Genomic DNA, 23,948 nt, shown 5'->3' on the forward strand with positions numbered 1-23,948 from the left:
CTGGTCCCGTCGGTCAGTGTCCTGGTCGGCTTTCGACGCCATTTGCAAACATGCCATTCTGTCCACTGCCATCGGCCATTCCAACTCCTCACTGGTCCCCTCTAACCTCACTGGTTTTTTGCTATATTTACGATTTGGCTAAACTGATCTTCGCAGTCGCTGCCGAAGCCGAGGCTAGCGACAGCCTCATCCAGTATGACGATCATCTATTTTGCTTCCCAGTTTTCCCCAGCGACCCGGTCCGATGGAGGAACCGAAAGATGGCAGGCTATAATTTATGTTGCCAATCGTAATTAGTTTTTTGTTTTGTTTTGTTTTGTTTCGTTTGGTTTTTGCTTGCTATTCGAGCACAGATCGTGACAGTAAATATTAATATCTCTGCCGCTGCTGCTGCTCTGCTGGTTGTGGTGTGCGTGTTTATGCTGTTAAAGTGAAGAAAGGATCAGATGAATTGAGTCTCCAGATTTTTTTTGCATGTTCCTTATGCCTCATGATATCAGCCTGTCTGCTATCGATCTGGTGTTCACATGTTTTTTAAACATCCATCGGATACGGCTTCGGATAAATCCCTGGACTCTGCCATAGGGTGCCACCCACCTACTGGTCTTTCTAAAGGTCGCGTCCTGTTGACTGCGTAGGATGGGATTCGGATCAGACAAAAGGTTGTACCAATACCAGCGAAGCTAAGAAGAAAGGTTCGGAGCTAGTATGAAAATGTCATCTCTCTGGCGCGCTATTTCGATCACGTACCTGGACGGCTAATCAACAAATATGATTAAGGTCATTCGCCATTCTCCAAGCGCACCGATCTACTTATGAAAAGGCGAACGGTTTTTAAAATAAGATTTCCCCTAGCCCAAGCGGCCGCCGTTCGAGTTGTTGCCCTATGCTAACACCTCGTACGGAATGTTTATGATGTTTTTATGCCAGCAAAATCCCTCCCGGGCAACCTTCATCTCGCTAAGGTCAATCACCGACAGATGGTTGTCGTGGTTATTAAGGTTCTTGGTGAGGGAAATATATTAAGAAAAGCTGGAAACACAAACCATCCCACGCTAGGTCTGGCTGGCTGGCTGGTTGGTTGGCTGACTATGCAAGATGTTAACCGCACATAACGGGCATTGCTGGTGGTGGCATGGCGTGCGTGCCTCGCACGTATGGTATGATACTTACTGACACAGCCATTCAACGTTCACCACTATGGGTGTGTGTGTGTGATATGCTGACCTTAGCCCACGCTGCATTCCCAACGGCTAATGGAGACCAATATTTACGGCCAACGATTGACACATTAAATCTCTATCGAGCTATTGTTAAGGTGCTATCTGTGTCCCTCTCTCTCTCTCTAATGGCCCCATCTGGAGTGTGTCAATATTATGTTGATTGACCGGCAGCAGCAACAGCACGATAAGAGCTCGCGCATTAAAGCTGCTGCAAAAAAAGCGCGCCACGTTTAAGTCGCGCTCTTCTGACCAAGGATTACTTATCCGGTAGAAGTGCCTCCCGCCGTTTGCATCAAGCACTCATCGAGCATCATCGGGGCCGATTCGCTTCTCAAAACATCTTCCAACCGATGACAGAGCGATGAGGGAGAGAGCATCTCGACAACGACGACGACCACGACGACACCGATGATAAGTTGGCGCACCATTCGAGTGCGACTTCTGCGAGGATGACTGCGAGGTCCTTTCCCGACCCGTCCCAGCGTGTTTGTTATCGGAACCCCAAAATGGAGCTTGTTACTTGCGGAGGAGGAGGAGGAGGATTCGAGGACCGAGGACCCCCTTTTTCTGCCCCCTTTTTTTTGCATTTCGAACAAATCCGACAGAACCGCGCCACTCGCAAGGTAAACTCTGTAAACAAGTGTCCAATCGGTCGATGCTAGTAGTAGTCCCATCGAGAACCCATCGAGAACCATCTTCAAAACCCTCGGCTCCTACCCCGGGGGCCCACCCAGGCATTGTTGGCCGATGAATTATGAATTATTCAATGAAAATGGGCGGCCCAGGGGGTGGACGGCCTGTGTGGGCGTTATTTTATGGATCTTTATGTGGGTATGTGTCTTCTGAGACGATCGAACGGGCCAGGGGATTCGGATGTGTGTGTGTTTGTGTATGTTTCGCTTCCAAAATCGAGTTATTGTCATCCGCAAATCGAGCGGCATCGGAGGCGTTACAGGCATCGATAAGCTGCTGTGTTTGCTCCCCGGCCGGAACGAGATTGAAAACCACATTCATCATCCATTTTAACATGATTGCAGGGGATGGTCTGTAAAAGAGAGAAGGAGAGAGAGAGAGCGAAGAAGAAGAAGAAGAAGTAGAGACCACGACCGCACCAGACGCATCGAATCATTGCAAATAGTAGGGGCCTGCAATTCATTGGCCAATTCAATTGGAAGGCCGTAAGGCAACCAGGGACCCATACAGGTACTCTCTCTCTCTCTCCCTCTCTCTCTCCGTCGTGCTGTCGATTGCAGCGACATTGGAGAAATTGTTTTCCCGCGGCAATTGTATCGAATCAGAAAAGCAGTTACCATACCGGAGGGCGGGGAGATCGTTAAGCTCCGGTATCGAATCACCTGCAAATCGTTGCCAGAGGGTTCTAGACGCCGGTGCTGTTGCTGCTGCTGCTGCTGCCGGTGGTGGTATTGGCGTTCAGTAATTGATTCGCTTCGATCAGCATCCAAACAAAGAACCGAGTTCCGAGAGCCGAGAACCGGTAAAGGAGCTTACAGGCTCCAGGCAACGGAGGTAAAAACGAAGAATAATAATACTAATCGCATGTCTCTATGGTTGCGACGTGCCGCAGCGAGAGAGAGAGAGAGAGAGAGAGAGAGAGAGAGAGAGAGAGAGAGAAAGAACACGAGGGATATCTTTGTCCGATTTACGATTTCGCTCTGTCGGTGACACGACAACCGGCACGACTGCTTGGTTTGTTTTGGCTCCCGATAGCTGGCTGGCCTGCCCTGGCCTGCCCTGGTAGGGTCTGGCTCCGATGCACGATGGATAGATAGACGACGGCGACGCCGACGACGAACGACGGAACGCCGATCGATACCGTCACGCGGAACACGCGGCCGCTTCACTGCATTGCGGAGAAACATTCCCCACGTCCCCGAGTCTGCAGCCGCGCGACTCTTTCAACTTTCAAACAAGCATCATCCCGCCCAACCAGCCAACCAACCAGCCAACCAGCCACCCAGCATGTCTATCATCTGACCTCATTACGGCTGGTTGGAGTTTTGCAAAACGTGCATCAAACTTTCCTTCAAACCGCGTTCGCGTCCCTCTTTCCTTTTTTCTCTTTTTTTCTCTCTCTTTTGGTTATGCTTTTCTTCCTCCCCTTTCTCTGTTATCAAATCTATTGGAAGTCTGTGACACCGTCTCCTGTCGGTTCTCCGAAAAACCGGGAACTAGTCGCTTGACTTAACAAGGCACGGCGTACGTCAAACTACACCCCACGCGTAGCATTGCCACTGCCGCACGCCATAATTCATTGCCGCTTGTTCGGGACAAACTTTTCACATTTAATGGAGCCTGCTTATGGCACCGTGCCGCGTTGTACAATACATGAATCTATAATGTCGACGCCGTTGTAACGCCATCGCGAGCACCCGTTACTGGTTTGGCGAAGGAGATTGATGCGTAAAAGGGGAGCGGCTAGGTCATGCCAGACCAGCCAGACTCTTTCCGGTGGTGCTTGTGACAAACTTTAAAGCCACGCAGCTTAAGTTGTCAAAGTTCTCGCGCGTCAATATTTCTCGCGGAAACGAAGGGAAGTGTTGTTGCCTGTCGCGTGGGTCCGCGTGTCCTTGCAATTGGGCGCATCATTAGACGCGAACAACGCTGACGACAAACATAACCGGCATCGAGCAAGACACCACGAAATGGTGGTCGCTAAAGCTGAAACTGTCTTGTTCTCGCTTGACAGTTCCCGTTGAATCCTTATTAGGGTGTAGGTGTGCAGAGTGTACAACCAATTTTGGAGCAACCAACAGCAAGAGCTGTGGCGCGTTGTTTGTCGTCTGGGAGTCGTCGCAAGTTGGGCGCGTGTGTGTGTTTGTTATGTTGTCCTGCAGGTGGCTCGTGGATTTTTCCTCCTGACATTTTCCCCTTTCGCAACATGGAATGTGTTTTGACAGCAGCGCACTCCCGGGTTCAGTGGCAGCCTCCTTTGATCCCGATGTTCGCTTGCAGCAACAACCAACCAAATGACAAATGGAGGCGCCTGGTAGTTCGAAGCGTTCGGTTTTGTGCCTTTGTGAGACGTTTCAAACAAAATACTTTAAACCGTTTAACCGACAAAGCAGAGTGGCAAAGAGGACAATTGCATAATTATTATCAATGGCCGTATGGCGTGTGACTAATTGGTGCGGCACCGAGATGACGATAATGATCATTTCGCTTCTCCCGAACTGCTCGATTGATCTGACGCTCGCGATCCAGCCATCCATCGAGCCAATGAGCGTAGGCCTTTAATTAGATTTTATCGGACCAATTTCGCTTCCTTCCGCCGCTGCGTACCATATCGTTTCTTGTTGCCCTGCCCTGCTGTGTCTGCTGATGACGGATTGCCTTACACCAGCCAGCCAGCCAGCCAGCCAGCCTCCCTGCCAGCCTGTCGGGCCGGGAGTCTGCTGTCCTTCGTTCGTCTGGGTATAACTTTTCTTTTTTTCTCTATCTCTTTCTCTCTCCTCGTACGCTTTTTCTTTCACACCGACGCATCAGGACGCTCCGTTTGACGTAATTTATTCATGAGGAAACGTGCCAAGTCACGCTGGAGGCGGCATTCGGCACCTGAAGGACGCAGTTGGTGGGTGCGTGAGTGGGTGGGCGGGTGGGTGGTGTGTGTGGAGGGGATGGCATAGTCGGGCTGTCTTTTGTCAATCAATGGAACCGGCAGTGGCATCTGGAGCGAGCTGATGACGCTTGGGTGCGACTGATCGACCGATGTCGATCTCATTTCCTTTTCAAGACCGAACCTTCCTTCACTTCCTGTAGCATCCCTGGATGGATTTGCTTTCGGATGTGTATTTTTTTCTCTCTCTATAACATCGATAATTTATTGGATCGGACTCGGATTCATAACTTTGATTACATTATTGTGGTTTTTACTGTGTTCGGCTCACGACAGAAGATTGTATTTTCTTGTTCGCTTAAAAAGTTCTAAATGCTTTTCCATCCGTTTGCTTATAAGAAAAAATGGGAAGCGAGCGCATAATACAAAGCAATAAAGCAGAGATGCATTGCTCAAATAATTGGTCCAATTTAAAGCAGTAAGCACTCGGTTGAAGAGGACCGTAGTTACAGCATCTGCGGGATGCGGACGACGAAATGAAAAGAAAAACCAATTGCACACCATTTACCTCGACTCTCTGTTTGCTGTTCACTCGATTCTCTCGCAAATTGTATAAGAATGAGATGCATCCAGGGAAACTTGCTGCTGCTTCTACTGCTACTGCTGCTCGTGTAGCTGCAACCACAACCTTCTCCCCTATACACCGTTGAAAACGATCATGGGATGCACTCGACCGTACTATGTAAACCGAGTCGAGGATGGTCAAGTAATAAAAAGGACGACGGAACGGTCGTAGCGTTACTTCTCGGAGTACAAAGAGATAGGAGCAAAAAAAATTGGAAAACGAATTGTTTAGCCACCGAGAGCTGGTGCTGCAGCATGAATGTATACGGCGAGGACGGCGGCATCGTCATCGTCGTTGCCATCGCCTGAGGAGCTTTTTATTGAATTTGGTCAACTTCAGCTGCGCCCTGTCGGTTCTAAGGGGGGAGCGTAGCTGGCAGCTTCGTTGTACCGACGTACCGAGTACATGGTTTAGTTACATTTTAAGCCGCATTACGTATGAATGACACTTGGAAACAATTGTTTCTCGTTACCCTTTTTGCATCCATTGTCCGGAAGTGGATGCCAACTTTTCCAATTTTATATCGAGCAAAGTTTCGTCAACTAGAGCCGTCATGGTTGTGTGTGTGAACAAACAGCACAAAAACCTATCGCCTTCCTGTGTAGGCGGTCTCGTGCTGACCGTCAATTTCTTGTCCTGGAACTTCCAGACATCTCGAAAAGCACCCGAAAAGCACGCGAGACGAATAAATGTGATCGATTGACGGGCGTTCACACTCCAATAACGCCGACACACACACACACTAACACCTCGATCGGAATTAAGTGCCAACGGCACAAAATGGACGCAGGCACGCACGCACGCACGCACGCACGAACGAGCAGACGGGCAGATCGATAAGCGGATAATTGAAGTTGGTCTGGCCTCGAATTTCTGCACGTCCGGCGTTGGTCCAGTACATAAACATAGTGTGTCTCTATTTCTTAAGCGTCTCGAACACACAAAGCACGCTCGGAGATTAATGAACACGAACGAACGAGGTGGAATCCGGAAAGTATCCGGAATCGTTTATGATCATCGCTGGATTAATGAAAGAAGCACACGAAGGCACGCGGCTTAGGGACTGCTGTTGTCGACGAGCAGCTGGTTGACTGGTTGATTATCAAATTGAGCATCTGCCATGATCTGTTATTTTAGGCAAATTTTAAACCAATCATCATCCTGGCGAGCAGTAATTGCGCTTAATTTTCCTAACGCAAAAGAGCGAGAGAGAGAGAGAGAGAGAGAGAGAGAGAGAGAGAGAGAGAGAGAGAGTCCTGAAGTGAAATTTGTTACGCAGTCATTTTCCTGTCCGCGAAAAGCGATAATGAATGAAAATTGATTACCTATTTTGACTCAAACACTGGCCCATAAATCAACAGGCCTGAGGTACAAAACCGATCAATATGCGTCATTCTGGTAAAACCAAGGTTCTCCCAAAGCCCGGCATATTATGCTACACTGATGATGCTGTCGGTGATGAAGCCACGTTTGCGTCAACAATTTTCCAAAACGTGAAGCTTCCCCTGGTTGACTGTTTTTTTTCCGCCGTTTGTATGAACAGAATTGTTTGCCAAAAAGCGGTCTAATAAACACACAAAACACTCTCTGGACATCAGGTGTTGGCGATGGTCGAAAGATCCGAAAATCTTAACACCAATGACACTGACACCGAGAACAACCGGAGTGGTTCGGTAAGGCTTCGTCACTGCAAAGGAGAGAAAAATCAATAAAACGAATTTCCCATCCAGACACTCCATAGCACCCAATCTCCGCCCTGCCATCACACATTCTCACCTGGTTGCAATTTGTTGTTACGCTTTCGGGGCCAGCAAACAATCTTACGTTCTTCTTGTCCTTCAACTCACATCCACCCTGGAACTGACCAACCAGCCAGCGAGTCGACGAGCAAATTCAATTTCTGATTACAAGTTCTGCCACCCTGCTGTCCGGCTCCGGGATCCCGGCGTGGGTATAGTAACCAACCGAACACTAGCTATACATCCTTTCATCACCCGTTTTCTTTTTTTTTTGTTCCTGGCAAATCTGGTGGAATGATTTTCCTTTCCGACCTCCAGCCGACCGTCCATGCATGTGGAATGGAGGAAAGCGAGATGTTTGGATAAAACAATCTCGCTAAATGGCAAGCTGGGCTGAGATGAAGAAGCGTTGCTTTCCTTCTCCTCTTCTTCGCCGCTTGTTTGGTTTACCACGAAGCACTTTTTGTTCTGCTGCTGCTGCTGCTGCTGCCGGTGGTGGTGGTGCTTTTATGCGAAAATTCCACAAACCAAAGGCTCGCTCCCCGGAGTCGGCAGCAAGCAGCGCACACGTGTGTGCTTGACGCGAGCGCGCGCTCGCGCGTGTGTGTGTGTACTCTAGTGCAACGTTAAGGTCACGCGCAACCCCAGAATCATAAAAATAGTAAATGTTTGCCCGTGCACATTAATGTGTGTAGTGAGGCGAGATCGGATGGGAAGATGCTCTCGTTCTCTCTTTTATTTCTTGCGGATCGCCCTGAGTCTGGGGAACTCAAAAAAAAAGCTCAAAGAACGGAGGACGGTGCTTGTGGTGTGGCCGGGGCGGTTCGGATAAACGATTTACACCACGTAGCACCGCCAACCGTGTTGGTTGGTTGATTTGGCGACGAGGCGGAAGTTGCGGTGGAAAACTTCGATTTTTCCCAAAGGGAGAGCAACCTGAGACAACGAAAATGGCATGATGGAGGGTTTCCGAGAGAGAGAAAGAGAGAGCATGATGGTCAATATTCTAGCACATGACATTCCAAAAGGCTCCTGAGGTTACCGTCTGTTGGATTCTAACCTTTCTTATGCTGTCTCTCCAGCGCCAAACTCCCCCAGCCCTTTTGGGATGTTGGTCGAAACATTCCAAGAACGCCCGAACGGGTGTCCTTCGATGGGGTTTTCAGCCGATAGGATGCCAGGTTGTGGTTTGCTAAAACGATTAGATCCGAAACGAAACTAAACCTGTCCTACTACATATTTGAACCAGCGAAGAACACCGCGAGGGCGATCACTTTTAGGATAAAATCCAACGTCGTTCTCTTGACACTTCTCAGAAGGACCACAGCACCTTAGTGGTCGCACAAAAAAGTTTACAAAAAGATTTGACCAACCACCGGAGATAGATGGGATTGCCGGAGATTCCAACTCAACATCAAAACGCTTCAAAAGATGCCCCAAGACGAACACACTTCTCATCGAGCCACAGATTTATGTGCGGTCGTTCGTTTCACGTTTGAAAAAACCTCTCGCACGAGATCGACGACGAGAAAAACGAATTCATTACCATTTTGATATCGTTATCGATTTCTATTAGACACGGCATTAGGCCAACGTTGGGCACCAGTTTCCCCTCGGCGTCCCGGGGAGTATTGCTCGTCTGAATGCTGAATGATGAATGTCTAATTGCAAAGTTATGTTCTTGCTCGGCGTTCTTGCTCGTCCAGTTCATTGTATTCGTGCCCAGCAGCACGACCGACGGAGAATGATGAAGAGCATGTTGGCAACCGGCACCAGAGAACTGGCGGAACTGGAGAACTGGCCGGCTAATTGCTGCACAAAACTGATAAAAATGGGGTCAATCAGAGACCCGCTCTTAAAAGTATTGCAAAACAAGCCCCAGGGTTCGCAATTAGTTGATTCGATTTTCCGTTTCCCGTCGAGGTAGTCGTCGTCTCCTGTGACCGTGGAAAACGCTTGGCATCGGCACTCGTCCTATCCTGTCTCGGTTCTTTAATGTTGAACTCGTTGTTGGTTTGGTTTCATTTTTGCGCTATTGAAGAGCTTATATTTGTAGCGCTCAATATGAAGCGCTCTTCATCATTCGTTGTACGAGAAATGTAAAATAAGAAATCATCCGGAAGGAAGCATATTTCTCCAGAACCATCCGGGCATTTTCAACCGGAGTGACCGAATGCAGGCGAGTGGTGCTCCGTAGCTGTACTCCGCATTGTGTACTGCTGCTAGCCAACATTCGCCATTCATCAGAGCCTTGACCATTACCGATGCAATGTAGCAAACGGATGCAATGGACTTCTTCTCTTTCTACTGCTGCTTGTTGTCTCCGTTCTGCTCGCTTCCATTACTTCGCATTTTTCGTCGAAGCACTAATTTGGGAGCACCACGCAAAACAAAATGGAAACCGTCCGAAAACCGGCACGTCCCTTCTGGATTCTCGAGCCCTCTTTCTCTCTCTCTCTCCCTTTCTCCCTGGAATCGTGAAACATGGAATCATAAATCTGCCAATGCGAGCACAGTACACGAACAAAGTGGTCCCGTTCGGCAGTGGCAGTGGCCCGGACCGCGGCAGCAAGAGGATACACAATTCGTGGCAACGGGCACGCCAACGAAATGGCCATCGTTGTGCCGGCGTAAAGGTTTCCAAACGCTGCTTGGTTCGCTCTTTCGGAAGATTGCACCGCGAACAAAAATGTTTTTGCTTCTCGCAAAAAGTGATGATAGCGCTCATAATACATTTCTGCCCCTTTTGAGAATGGACCAAAAATGGCCACATTGGCATCGTACGCCTTTTGTGGCGGGTGTTCCAGGGCCTCTCAGGGCTGCTCATTGAGCCGGATCAAGCACGAAACGGAGGAACACGATCTGCTCGATTCCTGTTAATCCTGCTTGAAGTTCATCTGGCCCCGATGATGCCGCTAAGTGGTTTCCGGCTAGAAACAACAAACAGCGCTTCTGCTGCTTCACGTAAATCCACGGAAGAGCACGCTTAATGGACGCTCTTGTTATGCTCTACATCGCCCCGTTACATGCTACAACAGGGTACCTGGCAGCTGGCAATTCAATTCCACCGCAACATGGCCAAGGAACATCCCGAACACGGAAGGAACAAAATTGTCAAACACGCAATCGGCGGCCATTTTCCTACTCCCCACAACCGCGAAAGCGTGCCAAAGGGGCCGCTTGTGATGGCGAATTCAATCTCATTAACACCAGTTGGTCGCAGTGACCGATACGGTGCCCCATTAATCATTTTGTCGCCCATTTTGTGTGCGCCACGGAAGCCACTGCACCGGACGACCCCTCGACAATCGACAGCTACGCGTGTCACGTAACACGGTCCCTGTGTACGTGTGTGTGTGTGTGTGCTGAAGTGTGGTGCTGCGTTTCTGGTTCGCCGAGATCATTAATCAATGTGTCGATGCGATGTGACGAAGGTACTCGCTCGGGGACTTTGGGGAGGGAGGCACTCACAACGATGTCCCATCACTTCCATCCAACTCCACTGCAATCAATGCTGATGAGGGAGGGTCCCAATCGGTGGGCCAGCCAGATGCTTCATGCTGATTTTGAATCGATAACAAACGAATGAACAATCGGTGAAGCACACATAACAACACCTCCTCTTAACATCGTCTTTACCCATTAATTACATTCTTTGCAGAGGTCTGCGACTATGCTACTCGGAGTGGAAGCGACCAAGTGGACCAGCACTCCACGTTTGCAGCATTCGGGCTTCCTGGAACAGAGAGGCTTTCCACGAATCCGTGAGTGAGTGGCTCAAGAAGAATAGAAGAGAGGGCGGTGAAGCGGTCCGTACGTTCGGCCACCGATGGCTGCCGTTGCGGCCGGATCCGCTGGCTCGCTGGCGGCGGATTCCGGTGCCGGACCACCGGTCGCTGGCCAGAAGCAGCGCAAAAAGAGCAAGTTTCGAGTAAGTATCGCGACTTCAAATTGAAAATCGATGCACACTAAATAACGTTTAGCCGCGACATAGACGGACTTGCTTGCTAAAGTTTTCGGTTCATCTTTTTGAAGATCAACTCCAAATCTAATCCATGATCTATTTGCTCTTCTAACCTCACCCCGAAAACATACAGCTGAAGGAGCGTTCGTCTTCGTCCGTTCGCGAAAAGTTCCTTAACGATCCGGCGTATACGGAGGATGTGCGGCACCTGGCGTTACCGATGCGTCGCAACAGTGGCCCGGAGCACGATCCGGGCCGCAAGTTTTACATGATCTCGAAGAAGAAATCCAACTCGGTCGGTAAGGACTACTCGCGCGGTCAGTCCGGTAGCCTGCAGCTGGGAGCCGACGGGGCTGGCGCCGGTTCCGGTGATTTCTACACGCTGGACGTGGAATCGATACGCCGGGCGGGCCTGAATGTGCCGGAGGTGAAGCCAAGGCGCAAAAAGTACAACCACCACACGAGTGCCGAGCTGTTAAATCGGTTGCTCAACACGGACGAATCGAGCAGCTCGGATGGTTTGCCGGCGAAGGGACACTCGGCGACGCTTGATCGTGTGCGGGGTCGTAGCTTGGATCGACGGAGTTACGCGTCGACCACGGGTACGTTGACCGGTTATGGGCGCAATGTATCGCTAGGGACACCGGCCGAGTCGCTAGATGATCCCGGTGGAGGACGTCCGCAACGGGGACGTAAGGTTCGCAATCCAGCTCGTCGACAGACGATCGAACGGGATGGATTGACACCGGAGATGGAACTGGAAGGCCCACTAGGTGGACCCCCGGAGGAGGGCAAAGACCAGAGCAGCTCGAAGGGTGGCCGATTCCAGATTGGGAAACGCTTTCTGAAGGGGGAGATCGGCATCAAGAGCTTCAACTACTATCTGCTGAAGGAAGGGCTGAAGTCGTCCAAGAAGAATCTCCTCAAACAGCGTTCTGCTCCGGTAGCGGCGCCTGTTGGATCCGGTGAGCCACCGACCGTGGCATTGCCGGAGCTTCCACAGCCTCCCGATTTGGATAGCCCGGAGCCGGAAGTGCAAGAACGCGAGGAGAAGGGTGAGGAGAATATCTACGAGGAAATCTACTTCGAGGATAAACCGAAGCGACCCTCTACGATCTACTCCGGTGAGGTGCTACAGCAGCAGCAGCAACAACCACAGCGTGATCCTTCACCACATCCGCATGTGCCGGATCAGCGTGGCGATGGTAACGACGAGAAGATCCAGTTCATCGACTGTGAGCTGTGTGTTCAGCAATGCAACAACGCCAACTGCGATCTGTGCCATGGACGCGCAGCTCAGCATACGGCTCAGCAGCACGAGCATCACCATCATCAGCTGCAGCAGCAGCGACAAGCCGAGCAGAAGCAGCAGAACATTTACGAGCAGCTGAAGCAGCACGGTTCCGGTGGTTCCTCTGGGGGCAGTGGTTCCGGTGGCACCAACAGTAAGCCCAAGTCCTCCAAGTCACTCGACATCGATGAGCTGTACCAGCGTCAAAAGCAGCAACAGCAACAGCAGCAACTACAGCAGCATCTTCTCAAACAGCAACAGCAGAAGCAGCAGCAACATCAGCACTCTCTACATCAAGGATACGGTGGGAGTGTTGGAGATCTGGTCGATGCCAGCTCCTCCTCGGCTGCCACTGCCCTGTACGGCACCGGCAATGTGCTGCAGTATCAGTCCTACAATCCGAGCAATCCGAATGTTTACAAAATCGAAACGACCCCGGTAGCGTTCAGCAGTGACTACAGTCCGTTGCAGCAGATCTACTACAAACCACAGCCACCACCCGCTGCCTCCGGTCGGCCTCAAGATGCGGGTCAGGAGTCAGCACAACGACAGCACATCTACCAGAAGCCCCACTTCCCGGGCACGGTATCAGGATCCGGCTCCGATTACTACCAAGAGCTGAACCGCAAGAAGTCCTCCTCATCGAGTGATTCACTCCAGCAACGACGGTTGCAGCGTGAGCAACCACTGTACCATCGCTCGACGACCGGTGTGTACTACCAGAGGGCTCCACCGATGGAAGAGGATCAGCTCGGAAGCCGCCAAAGCGCGACAAATGGTCAATCGACCACCAGTGCCAAACTGTACAAAGTCAGCTCGAATGCATCGATCCTGAGTGAGGCATCCGGACGTAGCGATGGTTCCTACAAGCACCTGCAGCAACTGCAAGCACAGCATCAGCAGCAGCAACAACAGCAGCAGCAGCAGCTGATCAGCCAGCAAGGATCAGGTCAACAGCGAGAACCGACTGCGCATCCAACTCAGCAGACTCAGCAACAACCGTACGGCCGTACAGGGGGAAATATGTCCGATTCAAGTCTCGGTGATTCGCTGTTCTCTTACCCGGCCAACCGGCGCTACTTTGGAAGTTCCGAGAGTTGTCGATTCGCCTCCGAAAGCTGCCGACGGTGCAGTGTCGAGGTGGACAAGTGTAGCTTCTCCGACACGTGCCGGTACTCGGACTGCCGTAACTGCGATTGCTCCTCGAGCTACTTTTCCTCGGATTTTGACGATAATACGCACGCTGGATCACGCGGCAAGAGCGGTACGCGGTCAGCTCACGGATCACAGGATCCTCAACCTACCGGAGGCTACTATAAGGCTCCACCGTATGCCGAGGACTTCATGAAGCACGTCAGTGCGGTTAAGCGAGGTAATCAGCAACAGCAGCAACAACAGCAGCAGCAACAACAGCAACAACAGCAGCAGCAGCAGCAGGTTACGCACTTGATGGCCGGTGGCAAGATCTACGAAACTCCTCCAACGTACGTCGGTATGATGCCATCGGCCATGGCTGGTAGTTTGCTCAAGTCCCGCGAACCTACGTACGAGACGCTCCGGAATCCACCATACTCGATACCGATGGTTGGACCCTCGAGTGAGACGGCCTCAATGGTTGGGAACCTCGGTGCGACCCGGCTTTCGATCAGCCAAAGTCACGATGCGCTCCTGTCACCGACACGCCGTAGTCGATCGAGCCGCAGTACTGACACCGATCAGTACCCCTATCTGGAGCGTAGGTCACCGAGTCCACACTATTCCCGGATCCGGAGACCTCAGCAACAGCAGCAGCAACAGCAGCAATCGAGTACACTACCATCTTCGATGCGCTCCAGTCGTCGAAGTCAGCAGTACGATGCCGGTGGTTACAGTGTAATCCGTGAGGCAGCTCCCGGTACCATGGCCGGGACCAGCTTCTACTCCACCGGCACGGGCAGCGGAGGTTCAACATTGCCCAAATCGTTCAGCATGCAGCAACCAACGGCAACCGCAGAACAGAGGTCACGCAGCGCCGCAATCACGGTCACCGGTCGCTCCACTTCGCTCCTAGCGATGGGCCACGAATACGCGGAAATCAGTAAACCGGGGGCCGGTCTGGGCGCAGGCAGTAACCGGAAACCGATTCCACCGCCCATCAGTACCATTCCGAGCAATCGCGATGGTGGACGCGCTACCGGTTCAACCGCGAATCGCAACTCGACCCAGGTCGCCAGTAAATCGAAAGCGCTATCCTCAGAACGGACATTGTCACCACCAAAGTATGGCCGGACGGTAACCGGTCAATCACCAACACAGGAACAACCACCACTGGCAGCAGCGGTAGTGCAGACATCGAACGCCGTGGGTGTTAGTGCTTCCGGTGCGGAACGTAAATCACGCGACCGGACAGCACCGAAGGGAAGCAAAAGCACTGAGGTGGTGGCGAAGGTACGGGACCGATCACCGTCGGTTGTGAAGCCCAGTCCGGTGCAGGGCGAAAGCAAGGGAAAGTCACGCGGTAAAGAGCCGGGCACGGGGTTGGCCGGAAGGGCTACGACCGGTAGTACGAGGCGCCGCGAGTTCGTCAAGTCACAGCAACGGCAGCATCAGCAGCAACGAGCGCAACAGCGTCATCCGGCGGATGAGGAGTGCACCGACGATGAGGACGACGATGAGGTGTTCCTGAGCGATCAGGTGTACGAGCGGCCGGCCTACAACAACCGCAGTCAACCCGGAACGGTGAGTTTTCAACATTTGTCATTCGAAATCGTGCTCTGGCGTGCTCTCGATTGTCATTAAATGGTAAATGGTGGGTTGGAGTAACGTAGTGGTGGAGCATTTCCTTGTACATCTTCATCATGTCGTTACATTTTCCTCTTATTTTCGCTCAGAAGTTCGCACAGTTTCCTATCTTTAAATTGATTCTTACTGAATTGCTGAATCTTTGATATTGAACACATGAAAGGTCCTATCAGTGCCTAATCTGCTTATTTTAAATTAAAGCCCTGTAACTCGATGGACTCCTAAAATAGCTTCAAGCTATGGTGAATGACATCAATCAAGGATTGATTTTTCTAACCCATCAATAATTGATTTGCGATACCTTTTTTTTAACAAATTCACATCCAATATAAGCTAAATAGTACAGCGTTAGTATGCTATTCCTCGTCAAAATTAGAGTTTTTCAGAAAATTCACAGTTATATTCTCGTATCTGTCATTGTTATTGATGAAAAAAATGTTTGTTCTGTTCGTTGATTATTGTTTTCGATAGCTATAAACTATTTAACTAAAATTATGTCAGTTTTGAACTGATTCAACGTATCGAAAACATTCGGTTAGGTAAGAGTTCAGAAACAGCTTCTTCTCAGCCCCGCAAATTCATGATTCAAAAAGCCAAATTCCAAGAACAGAAAAGATAGAAGTCTCATTTCGAACATAAGAAACCTAATATTACTAAATCCTTAATCACAAACTCGACTTTAGAAGCGTCCCCGCTTTTGTGAGTTGGCCAGATTAGACATTTCTTTATTTACCAAGAATTTCGATCGCTCCGATTGCTTCTTTCATCATTGACCGAACTACTGCCAGTGGAACTGTGTTTGAAGCGCGCTGCTCACCCAATTTACGGATTTTCCCGGTGACCCTCGTTAACTGCTGCCATTCGAACGATTCCGGATTAGGAACGGACCGGAAGATAATCGGGCTTTTTCTGGGGAGAGTAGGGCGAACGAAATGGTTTGATCTTCTGTCCGTCCATCGTACACCGGCAGACCGGCGGGTCCCTCCCATGCCAATCATGCCAACGACCAGGATCAACCGTTTAATCGAAATCCAACCATCAGATATTGTCCGATAATCATCTCGACTAGCCCGACTTACCACAAGCTCCACCGTGCTACACTCGCAGTGTGTCACTCGCTTCGTCTTTTGTATTGCGGTTGTTACGATACAGATTACAACGCGTTGTTCGTCGCGATACGGTGGTTTCTTCGGTGTGGACCGTCCAACGAACGACGACGGTCACCTCTGCGACCACTATAACCGCATGTCGTTGGCAAGCACGTGCTAGAAGGGCCGCCAACCCGGAAACAAGCGTCATAATTACCGGCGCTAAATAATTCAGCTAATTAATTGAAAAGATGTTGAACGTTTGATGGAGCGATGGAGCGTGGAAAGGCAAAGGGACTAGTCCAGGGGCCAGGAAAAGCTTCCCTTTTCGGTGGAACTGTCTGGCTGTGCGAAGCATCGCAAGCAGCGCGTCCGCCCTGGGGCCTCATTCCGTACCGTCAAGGCCAGAATTTGGATTAAAAGACGGTTCTTTGGGGGGGTTGGTGGTGCGAGGGAGGTATATCGTCCTGGGAGCGAGTGTCGTGGGATGTTGTCGTGGCAAAAGCATCGCTAAAAGGCTTCTCGAGGCTAGCACGTTCCGGCGTTCGGGTTCCGGGCGATGTGGAAGTCACATCCAACGCAGATCTCCCAGCATGTCACGTGCCGGTCGCGGCCTGGCTAATGTTGGTCCTGCATATTTAAAGCCGTCTTTCGAGGGCTTTTCCGTTGACGGCCTTTTCGGTGCGGGGCGTCTGTGTGGCGGAAGTGGTGACGACGACGAGTCGGAGTCGAAGTCGGTGATGCGACAACGGTGGCAACGGCAAACGGTGGTGCCGCGATTCATTCGCGAGAATGAACCGTTGTCAGCTTCCAGCCGGCGGAAGCCAGGTGCGTCATAAGCCGGGCTCCATGCTACGCATCCTAATTATACAATCAGTGGGTGAAGAGGAGAGCGCGAGAGAGCGCGAGAGATAAAGAGAGGTGGATGCTTAGCAGCAGCAAACCGGAAAGCACAATCCGCTTAACCAAAAACCTCGGCCGCATTTGCTTTGAGCCAGCGTGTGCGTGCCAATTTGTTTGGAACACGCCATTGTGCGTTGATTGATACCGGAAGTAGGAGAAGGGTGGCCTGCCCTCGCCGGGTTGGCTTTTCCAACAGCACCGAGCAGTCTTAAAATAAGATTGGCCCCAGACGGGACGTCGGCGCGAGACTGGCAGTGCCTGTCTGCTGTCGCAAAAGAGGTGTCAGAAACATTGTTTCATTAGGAAATGGTAATCAATGGCGACGGGTTTGATTTGGAATTCTTGATAAAATTTTCGATTTTGCGATGAAAGGAGTAGCAACTGAGATAATAGGAAACGGAGGTGAGAAAACGGTAGAAGCAAATATAACCTTCCTGTAATGTGCACTGACACTCTTGCGATCTTTTTAATTCTGTTCGATCACAATTAACTAAACCCTATACTTTTGAGGACGATTTTTTTATCAAGAAAAACTTCGTTCAAATCGGAACACTGGTTCGTGCAGAAAGTTTTGCTAAATTATTTGTATCATTTTACCAACATTGTCGTGAAGCGAACTCAAAGTAGTCTAATGACTTTAAAAGGCGAGAAGTGACTTATACGCGAAACATATGATGACCGATTCTAAACGTTCAACCTCTCACCTTAAAATCATCTATAGCATTATTGTGTGAATGGTATGTTCTAAGGGTTATGCTTGCACAGCCGCACCGTGGTCTATTCCCGGAAAGTATCTTGATTGCTGCAATACAGGTAACAGCACGTCACGATTCAACGTATGGTATTTCTCGCTACCAATCAGTTCAATTAGTTATCGACACCAAATCCATGTAGAAGCTTTAAATGAAACGACCAGGATGAAGGTATCGATGTCATGTTGATATACCGGTTGTGTTATTGTTGTGATTTGCATTAGAGAACGACATAACAATGGCAGTTACATTTCAATACTTACAAGCTCGACTGGCCTACAAGCATAATCGAGTAAATGTGTCTTTAGTTACATCGAACCCGTTGAAAGGTTACTAGAAGAGCTTTCAATTCATTTGAAAACAAAAAATCACTTGCTAGACGTTAACAGTGACAGCTCTCATTGACATGTAGCATACTTAATATGCTGTTACTATCATCTGATTCAATCATGTTAAGTTCTCGGAATTTGCATTCTATTCGGAGAATTTTGCATTCTATTCGGTAAAGTACACTCCTCTCGTAATCCCATTGAATGGAAGTACAACACTAAACGAATGTTATCCAATTCCCGAAACTCCACCAACAACATTACTTAGTCTTTATCACCGCCACGATGCGATCTACCGTCTTGGACCAAACAAGTCTCGAACAAGTACAGTCGCCAATCCCGCACTTCTGTGCGAGTACAACATTTGTCGGAAGGTACACCAAATGAGTATAGTCAAACCTTGAAGTAAACAAAACACTTGCACAGATTTATCGAAACCCATTCCCAGTTGTGGCTTTTTCTAATGAATTCGTGAAGAGACACGTGCGGTCCGGTGTAGTGCACGCGGCTCGAAAGGAGAGGTGGTCTCTACCATAAAATGCTCTACCTGAGTGTTTTAAGCATTTTCCGCGGAACTTTTCCCACCGGCGTTAAAACTTTTGGTCCGGCTCGCCTTGGACTTGAACTGCTGCTGCTGCTGCTGCTGGTGGCCTCGAATCGACGATAGTATATTGTTCCCAGTTTCCGAGATTACGAGAAGTCGTCGTGAGAAAAGTTTTGCCATTTTTCCACAGAGAGGGAGAGAGAGAGCGCGCGGTTGTGAGAACCGATGTGAAGTAGGGCAAAGGACCAGCGGGAGGGACCACCACGTCCTGCTCTGGAGTGTGGGCACATTTTTTTTATCTTGCTCCAGTCCCGGTAGCTCGGTTCGTTTCCCGTCGAGTGACAAATGGTGCCAGCACCGGACGGTTGTGATACGTCGTGGAAAAAACCCCATAAACTCACGGCAACGATCCCTCAAATTTTGCGCACCGCATCCCGTTCCCTTCGTCGTCACCGTCGGTCGTGCATCCGACATTCCGTCCGGTGTCCTCCGGCGTTTAATAAAAATGTACCGTCGTGTACCGGTTTCGCCAAGGCGCTCACTCACTGGTGTGCTGTTTGTGCGCTAGCAATGGGCGGGCTCCGTAGCATAGTGGACCGCTCCGAAGGGTATGGAATAATTTATCAGTAGATTTTTGCATAATTCGCCACTCTAGCAGGTTCTTCGGTAGCCGAATCCTTACCGGGATTCCTGCGCTAGGCTGCTGTCTCACACTCACAGGATCGCTGCATTGCCCCCAACCAACCAACCAACCAACCAACCAACCAATGGCACCGACCAGAAGTTCTTCTCTCGAAGGAGAATGCAAACTTCTTCCATCTTCTTCTCCTGCTCCTTCTGCCGTTGCTGCCCTACTTCTGGGTTGAATCTGGTAGAGTGGCAAAATCATTTCGGGTTTTCTAAGATTATGTTTCAATTATGGCCCTTTTCATGGGTTTTTGGAGAATAATTCTTAAAGGAAGCCCCAAAAGTTGTTTTCGTGTGAAAAGTGTTCCATGAAATTCATACCGAAACTCGAGGTGACGGTTTTTCTTAAAGAGGAAAGCCATGAAATATGCAAGTTTGGCAAAGCAGGGTTCCATTTAAAGTTGGCTGCTGGCAAATCCTAAGTCAGAGCTCGATTAAATTGAGCTATCGTACATTTGGCTATGTAGGTTCGGTACTCATACGGACATGATAGCTCTTAAGATGGTCTTTAATCTTTAAATGTTTTCACAATTATTGAATTATTACAATTTAAATTATTTCACATTGAACAATTTTGTTTGTACAAATTTAGCAAAACTCTTAACCGGGATACGATTTACTGTAACGAAGACAAGAATTACTTTTTCCCCATTTCATCTCTCTGCATTCATTGCCTAGACAAAAGCGACCGAAGGCAAACTTATGCTCATTTGCTGGCAATTAAAACTTCTGCACAATGCTTTTGGATTCAAAATCCTTGTTCCCTGTAGCACATACTTGTTGGCAACGATGGACCAGTTCAAATGACAAGATTTAAACTTTACTTTGAACATCTTTCATGTTTTGGAATAAACATCGTTTATGTTGCAAATTAATTATTTCAATAATTCCCCTCATTTGCTCTAGAACCAGCGCAGCGAAAATGCATCATTCATGACGATATTCCAAAAGCATAAAACAAAACATGACAGAGGTATTCATCCACTCGTCCTAGAGCATCTCGGATGGCCCACAAGTCTAGCAAAATAATGGGCATCCCGTATCCTTCGACAAATGGCTTATGTTACGCACAGCATGTCGATAATAATGACAGCGACAGCAAGGCAAGCGTATAATGACAGGGCGCAGAAAAGGGCAATCCTACTCCGAACCATTAGCGGAAAAATACGCAAAAAAGGCATCCATTGCATATGCAATATATATATTCTGCTGTCTGCCGTTGCCGTTGTTTACCTCAAAGAATAAAAAAAAACTCCTAGCATCCCATTATGCACAATGGAACAAAAACCGAAACACAACCTTTTTTCGGGCGGCAAATGCCTTACTTACCATGCTCCATGCTTCTCAGTTACAGCGGTGCGTCCGATTGAGTGAACCATCACCCATCGTAATTATTCTGACAATCAGTGACAGGCCCTTCATCGACATCAGACGAAAGCCCCTCGATGGCGATTCTGCGAATTGTTCTGCGCCAGCCAAATGGCTTCGTTTTCCTCTCTTTTTCTCTCTCGAGCAGCATTCAGTGTTCTCGGAAGTGCGCAATTACATCAACTTCCTTCTTCCCTTCGATGACTTCTTCGAATGGCACACATAAGATACCGGGCGATAACGCCGTTATGATTCATCAGACGAATCTTTGATGCGTGATGCGTAAGGCAACACGCTACGCACATCACCGTTCCGCTGGCCGGAATTGGGTGTCAGAAGTAATGTGGAACAGCACATGAACAGCGCAGGATGGTGGGCACATGTGGAGACATTTTTATCTCTCCGCTTCCGCTCCTGGTACCTGATTGGGAGTGCTTGCTGCCGCCGCTTGATGAAATGGTAAACGTAAATGAAATCCTTCGTAAAAAGGGGTGCGCCATAAACTGAACTCCTTCCTCACCATCAGGCACACCTTGGCCACCATTTCCAGACCAGATGGATGAATTTTTGGCAACCGGTTTTCCTTTTTTGCCACACGAGCGGCGTGAGCAATTTGCGAAGCGAACGGTTAAAATGTCATCTGGATGCAATAAAACAGACTCGAAGAAAAGTAGAGGGAAGGGGAAAGGAGAGACCGAGAACCGAGTATAAAGTAAAACAACATACGGCCCCACACCACCTGCACCTCCCCCGAAAAATGGTCTCCCAAAAGCCTACGAGAGCGACGAGGCGGAAGAATGGATGAAAATTAATGAACATGCAAACGGATTCCGACTGCCGAATGTCCTCGAGTCATCGTCGGTGGTATGCCACCAGGGGACCAGCCAGCAAAGGGGGGAAAGGGGTTGGTGGCAGCAAACCCAACATACCTCCCCTGATCCTCTTATGTGGTGAAACTGTGACAGTGCCTTTCATGTGTGTGTCTGTGTGTGTGTGTGTGTGTGTGTCGAGCGCGAGAAACCGCCCATCTTTCCTCTGTACCCCCCTCCGTGGCCTCCGTGGCCATGCTACTGTCGCCTACTAAAGTGGGCACTTTACTGAAAGCTCGGCCTTTAGGCTGAATGAATAAACCATGAAGGGTGGCCAAACGCGGCGGCTCCGGCTCTCGACATGAGGAGGGAATAAAAAAAAAGCTAGCGGAGGGCTGAAGGCACCGAATGGAATGTTTTCTTTGCATATTTTCCTTCGGCTTTCCTTCGTCGTACGACCGGCCTTTCTGGTTGCTTTCTTAGGGTGCGCTCTTCATCATCATCGCGAGCGACATAGGCCTCGGCCCGGCGGGCCCGGAAGCGATTTCGGGAGCTGGCCATGCTGCGGTGTGGAGAAGAAATGAGAGGATGTGGTATGTTTACATGTCGGTGTGTGTGTGTGTGTGGCGGTATGGCCAGGCTGGTTTGCTGCACGCCTGGGAATGCTCCGGTCTGGGCTACAAATTGAGTTCGTTCAGCCTGACACAGGGCGGGCACGGAGGAGTCCTTTCGAGGAGGGTCCTTTACGTTACGTTATGTTAAGGCGTACTGCCGAGGACTGTCGAAGGAGTCGAAGATTTTTTTTTTTCGTTTTCGAGAAGCATCCCGGGCGTGCGAACGGTGACGCAGGATCGATGCGCAACGCAGTTCCGAGTGGTTTATTACGGAGGGGTGACACTCTCGTTAGGTCAATGCACTGCACGCTTAGCTCGCATGTCACGTCGTGTGAAGCTGACTCGCGGGGAGGGGGATGCGGCAGGACAGGGTGAAGGTTCTACCAGTTCCCAGCATTATCATCGCTCAGCGCAGTGGCGACAGATTTTATCACACACTGCTGCTGTGGGACCACACGTAAGATGCGACAGAAGGCGGGTACGGTAGTAAAAGTTAGTCCATTTTCCGGGGCCCCTATTCGATGATCACTTTGGCATTTTCTTAGGAAACATTGAGTGCATGGTGGTGAGAGTGATGCTTTTTTTATTGTTACGAAACCAAAGACTCTAGTGCCTTTTTGTGAATCTTAGTGTTGCTAAAAGTGAGTGGATTTGAAATTCACTTGAATTTGGATTTAGCATTACTATTACTATAGCAAGTCAGAGAGGTAATTGCTTAACTGCTATTGAATGGTGATGCATTGGTATCTTAAGAATAAATTGTCCTTTTTTATTCACGACAGTTAACGCAAACGCACTGATAGATTTGATCAAATATAGAACTTATGCGTATAAACCACTTCAGTAAATATGTCAATCAACGCTTTAAGAAAGTAGTTTATTGTTATATAAAATTGAAATTGTTTGCCAAATTTATCTATATTCCTATGAACATGAAGAAAACATGATGTTTCAATATTTACATTTAGCTTTACAATGAATTACAAAATATGGCGAAGAAAAGTATAAAAGTAACATAAATATTAGGCTACTAGGAAAAGGAAAAGCTCCTTCCTCCCAATCACGACCATGAAGGCCAGCACTGCTGGCGCAAAACTCAAAGAATAGAAGATCAACAACAACAAACAACACAGTTCCTTGCCGCTCAAGCAGCAGCAGCAGCGGCAGCAGCATCCACACCCTTACACCACTCATGTCAATTAATATCTTCTCTGGCGATGACGAGCGCTTCGCACCATATCACGAAAGACTTCAACTAATTAAAACCACTTCGAGCGCACACAGCACCCGGAAGGAGGAGGGGCCTTTTCGGGTTTGGGGGAAGGAAAATGGCCAAAATCATCCAAACACCATCCATCCATGATGCAGGAAAAGACGCTCCCAGTGCGGGAAGACGGGGTCCTGCGAGCGAAGCTGGACTAATTACGTCCATTGCTATGATACGCAACGGCCACCGCCTACGTTGATCAAGTCGTCGTCGTCGTCGTCGTCGTCATCGTCGTCCTTCTTCTTTTTTCTTATGGATTACTTTCCCGGAACACGGACCTCGTCGACGTGGTTTGCGCGTAAATCTGGAAAAACGGTTCGTGGCTACGGGGTCACACACCCACAGCCCGTAGTAGTGCCCTTGAATTTGCGTTAGCGCACACAACGCCCT

At 49.4% G+C, this 23,948-nt stretch overlaps 1 protein-coding gene across 1 annotated transcript in view; it reads left to right on the top strand.

The window, feature by feature from the left end:
- Positions 1–13,865: 13,865 nt before the first annotated feature.
- LOC125955574 (uncharacterized) overlaps positions 13,866–23,948 on the top strand; it is an 82,247-nt gene continuing 72,164 nt past the window's right edge. The window contains exon 1 of the mRNA XM_049686710.1: positions 13,866–15,134. Coding sequence (XP_049542667.1) covers positions 13,866–15,134 — 1,269 coding nt within the window. The remainder of the gene's footprint in view (positions 15,135–23,948) is intronic.

The sequence above is a fragment of the Anopheles darlingi genome, chromosome 3 (assembly GCF_943734745.1).
Source record: "Anopheles darlingi chromosome 3, idAnoDarlMG_H_01, whole genome shotgun sequence".
Lineage (NCBI taxonomy): Eukaryota > Metazoa > Arthropoda > Insecta > Diptera > Culicidae > Anopheles > Anopheles darlingi.